Source organism: Gossypium arboreum, chromosome 5 (assembly GCF_025698485.1).
Source record: "Gossypium arboreum isolate Shixiya-1 chromosome 5, ASM2569848v2, whole genome shotgun sequence".
NCBI lineage: Eukaryota > Viridiplantae > Streptophyta > Magnoliopsida > Malvales > Malvaceae > Gossypium > Gossypium arboreum.
Genome location: NC_069074.1, coordinates 14,089,940 through 14,097,698, shown reverse-complemented (window position 1 = coordinate 14,097,698; position 7,759 = coordinate 14,089,940). Strand labels below are relative to the sequence as shown.

General features: G+C 31.0%; 1 protein-coding gene across 1 annotated transcript; it reads right to left on the bottom strand.

The window, feature by feature from the left end:
* Positions 1–2,184: 2,184 nt before the first annotated feature.
* LOC108456118 ((E,E)-geranyllinalool synthase) lies at positions 2,185–7,759 on the bottom strand. Its single transcript, XM_017754716.2, has 12 exons — positions 7,346–7,759; positions 7,050–7,242; positions 6,731–6,951; positions 6,304–6,427; positions 6,085–6,209; positions 5,780–5,997; positions 4,629–4,747; positions 3,584–3,682; positions 3,290–3,505; positions 3,092–3,221; positions 2,759–3,010; positions 2,185–2,663 (listed from the first exon to the last, which is right to left on the bottom strand). Exons 1-12 carry the CDS (start codon positions 7,653–7,655, stop codon positions 2,355–2,357), a joined length of 2,316 nt encoding a protein of 771 aa, XP_017610205.1. The 5' UTR covers positions 7,656–7,759; the 3' UTR covers positions 2,185–2,354.

Sequence of the window (7,759 nt, the reverse complement as noted above, 5' to 3'; positions counted from 1 at the left end):
CAACATAAGCAAAGAAAAATAATAAAATAATGTAATTTAATGGCAAAATGATAATTCAGTTGAAATTAAACTTAAACAAATTGAATTCTAAGGTTTTCTGGCTATTCTTCTTCAAAATTTCGGCCAAATAGCCATGGGAGAGAGATTTTAAGCTGGTTTTGCATATTTTTCTTCATGTGAGTCTAATGCTTGCCCTTTTCTTATAAATTTTATATTTTTGAGACTTTTACAATTAGGTCAAACTAAAAATTATCTTAATTTTTAATTTTATTGGAAATTTTGGAAGTTACCATTGATGAATATAGAATGTTTTAGATGAGTAAACATGGATTTAGAGCTTTGATTTTGTTATATGATGATTTTATAAAGTGATTTTGTTAAATATCGATTTTAGGACCAAATTGTGAAAAGTTAAGTATTAGGGTTTAGTATTAAATTTCTATTTTATCAAGGGCTGTATGATAGCCTAGAATATTTAGATAAATTATTTATTGATAAAAATTAGTTCATTTGATAGATTAACTAGTTAAAGGACTAAATTGTAAAAGTTATAAAAGTTTGGGGTAATTGTGTGAATTTTAAAAATTAAAGGGTATTAAATGTGAAATGAATTTGGGACTGAAATATACTAATGAATGAGTAATTTGATATTTTAGATCAAGATTCAGTAGATACTCGTGAAAAAGGAAAATTAAAGGAATAATCCCTGAACTTCTGCAAATATTGCAATCTAACCTAGGTAAGTTCGTATGGTTAAACTCTAATATTATATTAAATTGATGAATGGTCTTATTCTATTTTTGAAAATGAAATATTGTTAAAGTTATAAATTTAAATTGAATATTCGATTTACATGGAACGCGAGATTTGAGTACATTCAGCATTTGGTGAATTGACGACATTAGAGGAAAATGACAGGAAATTACCCAAGTAAACTGAGGTTCAGCATTTGTTGTGAAATTTTGTGTTTACTTTCTGTTTAGCTCTCACAGGTTTCTATTTAACTCATATAAGTTTTTGTTTAACTCTTTTAAGCTTCTGTTTGACCCTTATGGGTTTCCGTTCAGTTCTTACGAGCTTTCGTTCAACCCTTATGGGTTTCTGTTTTGCTCCCATGAGCTTCTGTTCAACCTTTGGACTTCTGAAAATGATGTACTCTTATCCGTAAACCGTTCTCCGATTTGGGAAGATTTGGTAAGTAAATATTTAATTGAAATTGAAAAAAAAAACAAATTGTTTGTTATTGGTATTGATATGAAATAAGAGTATTCATTGATTGAAGTTGTGATTGGCAGGGTGTTTACATTGAATGAATTTATTTAATTGATGTGTTATAGTAGGTTAGGTAAGATTTATGTTTAACCCATCAAACTTACTAGGTATATGCTTATAGGTATTCAATTAGTAGTGAACTTTAGTAAAATTTGTTAAATTGACTAAATAGGTAAGTTTGAGTATTTGAAGTAAATGTGATGATATATTGTATATAATTCATGTCTTTAGCTAGTTTTGACTACTTTGTTGCCGTATATTGATGTGTTAAAATATTGTGTTTAGGCTGATATTTAAATGGGTGAGAAATGTGGCCTTGAAATAGCCTATTTTCGTCTACATGTGCAGAGACATGGGTGTGTGTCAGGAGTGTGTCTCAGTTGTGTGTGACACACGGCCTAGCACATGGATGCGTGTCCCCTGCTCCTTCGGAAATTTTTGATATTTTCTAAAAAATTATCTGATTTTCCTGTTTAGTCTCGATTTATTTCTAATGTGTATTTTGAGCCTCGAAGGCTCATATAAGGGACTTAATGATTGAATTATGATTCGAATACTGTATGATGTCAAATATCTGTTTACTTGTTTTGGAAATACTGGTAATACTTCGTAACTTTATTCCAGCGACGGATACGAGTTAAGGGTGTTACAATTATGGTGCTAATACATTGAAAACGAATGATTATTTTAGTCATGGGTCCAATTTGATCATCACCAATCAACTAAAACTTTTTTAAGAAAACAATCATTGTTGGGCGTGGTGATGAAAACTTTCCAATCCATCTATAGGAGTTAATGTGGAAATACAATGTGTTGTGTTTAAAATAAAATAAAATATGATGGGTGAAAAAAATTTGAGAATTATATTGATAAGAAAATATAAATGTTACTAAATAAATCACTAATACGAAATTTGAAATCTGTAATGCTAATGGAGTATAATTATTTCAGAAAGCATCCATATAATTATAAATTTTTAGAAGTTGCGAACTTGAGTAAATTAAGTCACCTATTATATCCCCGGCCTTATTTATACATTGCCTTTTGGATCAATCTTGCTGATGATCAGACATCAATGGCCTCTAGTTTGATCTGATATTTAGAGGGATATAGATTGCCTTTTGAATGTCTTGAAGCATATCTGTGTTGGAATCATATCTATTGCTGGAATGGAAGAACATTTGAAACGCCTTGACGCATGATAAATGAAGAAACTTGCAGGATTTCGGCAGTTCTTCTGCCAATCCATCCATGAGAACATGTTGGAGAAACTCTGGCCAATTTTTGTAGATTATATCTCGAACATAGGCCGTCGAATCTTGGATGTCTATTCCAGGGTTTTCTTTCAGATACAGTAAAACGTAGTTCAGTTTCCCCTCTTGTTCTTCTTTCTGCCATCTCACCAGAAATTATTAGCAACAATCTCTTTTAAATATAAAGAGAGAAATGAATGCTCTAGCCCTGTAAAAGATTCAATAATCCTCACCTGATAGCTCTGTATATCGTTGAGTAAACGAGGTATAAGCATTGCCAATTTGGTAACAGTCTGGTATTCCCCTGCCTTGATTTTGTAGTCTGCTAAGCTTGGATTCAACAGATAGGAAGCTGGAAGAACAATGGTGTGTAGAGCAATGGACACCGCTCCATTTCCAAGGTATTCTTCCATTGACGGAACAAACCCACCCATGCTCCACTTTGCCTCCGCCTCCACAAACCATGAATTAAACGTTTCATACCACTGGTAAAAAAAGAAAAGAGTTCATCAATTAAGTTTTTAGGGGGAAATGTTAGCGAACCCCAGTTTTGTTGTAAAACTTACTATCTGCTGAAGAAAATATGTTATATCAATTCCATGCTGATGCCGAACTTTAGCTACAAATTCGCTGACGAGATCATCCAAGGCATTAAAGATAGTCTTACTGTGACCACTCAATCCCTCAGCATCCCATCTACAGAACAATTTCAATTGCTATAAGTGTATCGAAGTTAGGGTATTAGTTGTGCGGTTAAAAATTACCTTGCAATAGCTTGAGTGAGGGTGGTCAGTTCATCGAAAGAAGCTTCGGTATCATAAAAATCGTCGGCAACTGTTATCACAACTGCACTTTTTGTAATTATCATCCTCACTTCAGAGTCATATGGCAGTGGAATGCTGGAAGCAATGGCAAAGTAGCAATATGTAGTTTTATCTCGACCAAATCCCATGTCGCTCATACCCTTATTCTTGGACCACCTATACTTAAACTTATACACTGAGTTATTTAATTACTAAATCTCGTATTTCATATAATAATAATGAAAGAATAAGCACCTTATCACTTCGTCCAACTCCTTCCTGTATATTGACTGTCGGAACTCGTAATCCGCCACCGCGAGTTGCAATAGCTTCTCGTTTAACAGGGTTGACAATCTGCTTCCAAAAGGTTTTTGATGTTTAATAAGACATAGTTATGGACCTTCAAAACTAATTTAGAAGTATGGGTAAAAATATTAGTATAAAAAATGAGCTTAGGTAGAAAAAAGGTAAGTTTGTTTAAAATATGAAATAAAATCGGACTCAAACATTTAAAACCCAAAATTGGCTCAGCCTAACTTGATCCATTTTGATGTTTATAATATAATATGGGGATAAATCATAAAATTATATATAAACTATGGTTTAATGTGTAGTTGTATACACAAACTTTGATTTGTATTATTTTATACATGAATTTTTTATCTAATTCTTGTAAATTACTAATACAATTATTGATATATTTATTCAATATAAAAATAAATTGATGTATTTATTTCTTTAAATATGTATGATTAAATCAAAATTAAAGTTTTAAGTATACATTTGAACCACAATTAGAGTTTCACGTTTATAATTGCACCAAATTAAAGTTCATGTATACAAGTGCACTTTAAATCAAAGCTTATGTACAATTTTGAGATTTATCCTATAACATATTATGTTATTTATATATAGTGTAATTTATAACACTTAAAAATTAAATATATAGTAATATATAATACTATAATATAAATATTAATGCCTATATATAAAATTTTAATCAGTGAAAATTATATAAAATTATTAGATATTAAAATAAAATAATATAAAAATAATTTTTTAAAATTCAAAAATAAAATGGATGGACCTAAAATTAGTTTGGATTAACTATTTATAAATATGAATGATTTTAAATAAAAATTTAAGTTCATATTTCAAATCAAACTAGACTTAAATAAGTAAAAATATATCAATATAATACTTAAACCCAATCCGACATATCTTATCAACAACAATATATTTAATTAAGATTCATTTTCTTCTAATATTTTCAAACATTTTAGTAATTTATATTATATACCTGTGAAAGGAGGTCTTGCCTACCCACAACACATTGGTATTATTGACGTCTTCAATCCATGCTCTATGGTCCAAATGATCTAATCGAGCGATCCATGGAAATGTCAGTTCATGCTCCACCTATCACACATTTTATTGATAAGAAAATCATTTTTAAGTATATATAAATTAGTATTTAGTATACTGATAATGTGTTTTTATTCCACAAATAATCTTAAAGAAATGTTATATGTTTCTTTTTTTCTTTTTACATATTTACTTTTTAATATTTTATTATACCCTGTAGGATATTTGTCAACTTCTTAACTTTTACGGTAAAGCCTAAAATCTCCACTGTCGATTGTACCAAACATTTTCCATATATATATATATATATATATATATATATATAAAAAGGTGATATCTTGGTTGTGATTCCTTTTGAAATGCATAGGATATTTTTAATCATTAATTGTTTTTAATTAAATTTTAGGGTAAACTATAAAAATGTTATTCCATTAAACCTTTTGTTCTATTTTAGTCACCAAAATATTAATTTTTCTATTTAGTTATTAAATTTTTGAAATTAAATATTTTAGTGAGTCTCCCTCTAATATTTATACATTTTATCAATTTTATTCTAAATATAAAAAATCAACAAATTTAATCCTAAATATTTACAATTTTTATTTTAATTTAAATTTTTAAAACATTAATAAACTTAACCCTCAATATTTACAAAATTTATCAATTTAACTCTCAATACTTATCCATTGGTTACAAATAAATATTAAACCTTTCCCCAAAACCACACTAAACCATTTGCCCCCAGTAAAACTCTTGAAAAAAGATGTTTTAAACTCCTAATAATTATGTTTTTTTGGGGAAAAAAAACTCCTAACAATGATGTGTAATTATTTTATTAAAAAAATTTGAAGTGTTAGCCTCTTTTTATGTAAAAAAAATTTTTAAAAAATGAGGGTTATCATTTTCTTTTCGAACCCACTTTGAAATAACAAAAAAAAAAAACAACCAAAATTGAGGTTGTGGAATGACCGTTTTGAAGATCTGATCAATTATCATGAGTTTGACAAACCCCAACTTTTTTTTGTTGGAAAAGAGAGGTGAAAGCAAAATTGTAAAGGCGCTTCTTTGTTCTACAGATTTGATTACCATTTTGTTCAGGCCGGTAGATGCTAAGCTACTATCTTTCAATGTAATTTTCTCTAACACTTTCCTAGAAAATGATCTCGCCTCCTCAACTTCATTCTCTCCTGGAAACATAAGGTCCGTGGCTCTATAAACATTCAGCATGCTGATTGTGAAGTATTCCTGATTTTCTTCAATATGAGCTCTAACTTCTTGATTATTTAAGAACCAACAGAAATGACCTGCGTATGCAACACATAGATATGTACTTATATATGTTGCACGGATTTAAAAGAAATTCATGAGATGAAGGTTTAGTTGACTCGTACGAGGCGATATGCTATAACCATGCACGCGGAGTAGTCGAAGTGCTAAAGAATCTTTGTGTAACTGGATTCCCACATTTACAATATTATTGCTTGCTTTATCCAACCACTCTAGAGTTTTGTAATTCCTGACAGTTTTGGTATTAGATTTGACGTCAAAATAAAGTTTAGGGTTTTATAGGAAGAATATTAATGTTACTCGGTATGTATTTTCTTAAATACCGGTAAATCTGGAACAATATTTCTTCAATTTCATGTGTAAAATGGTCAGCTAGCCCCAACCTCTGTAGTTGATTCACCAAACAAAGCCTTATCAGCTCTTCATCCATGGGAAAAGTTGGTGGAACTGCACAAAGAAAGTCAAAACTATAATTTTAGAAGGAAAACGAAATGCAATGTCTACATTACTACATAAACATATTTATATTATAATATATAAAATAAATATATTATATAAGTTCAATAATTAAAGTTGGCTAACTGGCCAGAATGGACCAATCCAATATCATGTTGGTTATATCAATTTTTTAATTCTAATATTCTATCCAATCAGTTTTTGTAGATTATAATCTGTTAAATCGCGCAACCAGCAAAAAAGACGGAATATACTCTTGGCCTATATGCGAGACAAAAGTGTAATTCGGCTTACCTCCATTAGCACATCTTCCGACTACCGTTTGCAGATAGGATAGAGACTGTTCATTTCCCGTAGCCATGAAAGCACTTGCTGTGGCAGCAGGAGATTGGAACAATGAACCATCACCATTCAAGTTCATGGTTATGTCTCGTTCACTAACGTCATATGACGGAGGAAGAGCTTCAAGATACGATATCAATGGAGGATAACATTGATTGCCAATAAGTTCCTCGCTACAACAATGAGTATCACGTTTAATAACTATATAGCTTAAGGTTTGATCTCAACACATAAAAATAAAAAAACTTAATGAACCATTGAGAGCAATTACGTATCAAGGAGGAGTTGTCGTTTGTGGAAAATGTCTAACAAGAAGGCGTTTAATTGGGAAGGGAAGGCAAGTTGGATCCCAACTTTACGTGCAAGTTCAATCATTCCTGGGAAGACTATGGTAAACCAACGAGGAAAACGGTCCTCAGTTTTCCTAAGAATCTTCTCAGCATTTTCTTGAACAAAGTCCAATCCTGAAAGTTCATCAGAATTTTGACTTAAATTAATCAATTAACAGTACAAGTCCAAATAACCACTTAGTTAGTTATATTTAGGTATACGTAGTAGAGAGAATACCTCGTTTTATATTATTAGCTCCAATACTCCACTTGTGGATTGCTATGACGCAAGCCAAAGTAGCAGAAAGAGTGTCGATGGCGTCCACACACTCTCCCCAGCACCCCTCTTTTGTCTGGTTATTCACCACCCACTCCAAGCATTCCTTGAACATGGGACATGTCTGGTCGGAATCTGCAGGAACCATGGCTAACCAGGCTGTGTCATAAGCAGAAGCTGAAACAAAAGAGTAAGGATCGATGTCCGGTAACATCTCTTCCTTTATCCCCTTCACTAAAGCTTCAATATTTGAAACCTTTGAAAGTCCCATTTGCCTGCAGTAGAAATTTTCTTCGATCAATATTAGATATAAGTAGTGGTGCCAACTACGCAACTGATTTCTTATGAAAAGTCTGTTGAGAGCAGAACAACTTA

What these genes read in the sequence shown, in the direction of transcription:
- LOC108456118 (XM_017754716.2), bottom strand. Translation starts at nt 7,655, where the DNA reads ATGGGACTTTCAAAGGTTTCAAATATTGAAGCTTTAGTGAAGGGGATA. An exon ending in ATATTGTTCCAGATTTACCG is followed by an intron (nt 6,210 to 6,303) that starts GTATTTAAGAAA and finishes CAAAACTGTCAG; the next exon opens with GAATTACAAAACTCTAGAGT. An exon ending in ACGATATACAGAGCTATCAG is followed by an intron (nt 2,664 to 2,758) that starts GTGAGGATTATT and finishes GTGAGATGGCAG; the next exon opens with AAAGAAGAACAAGAGGGGAA.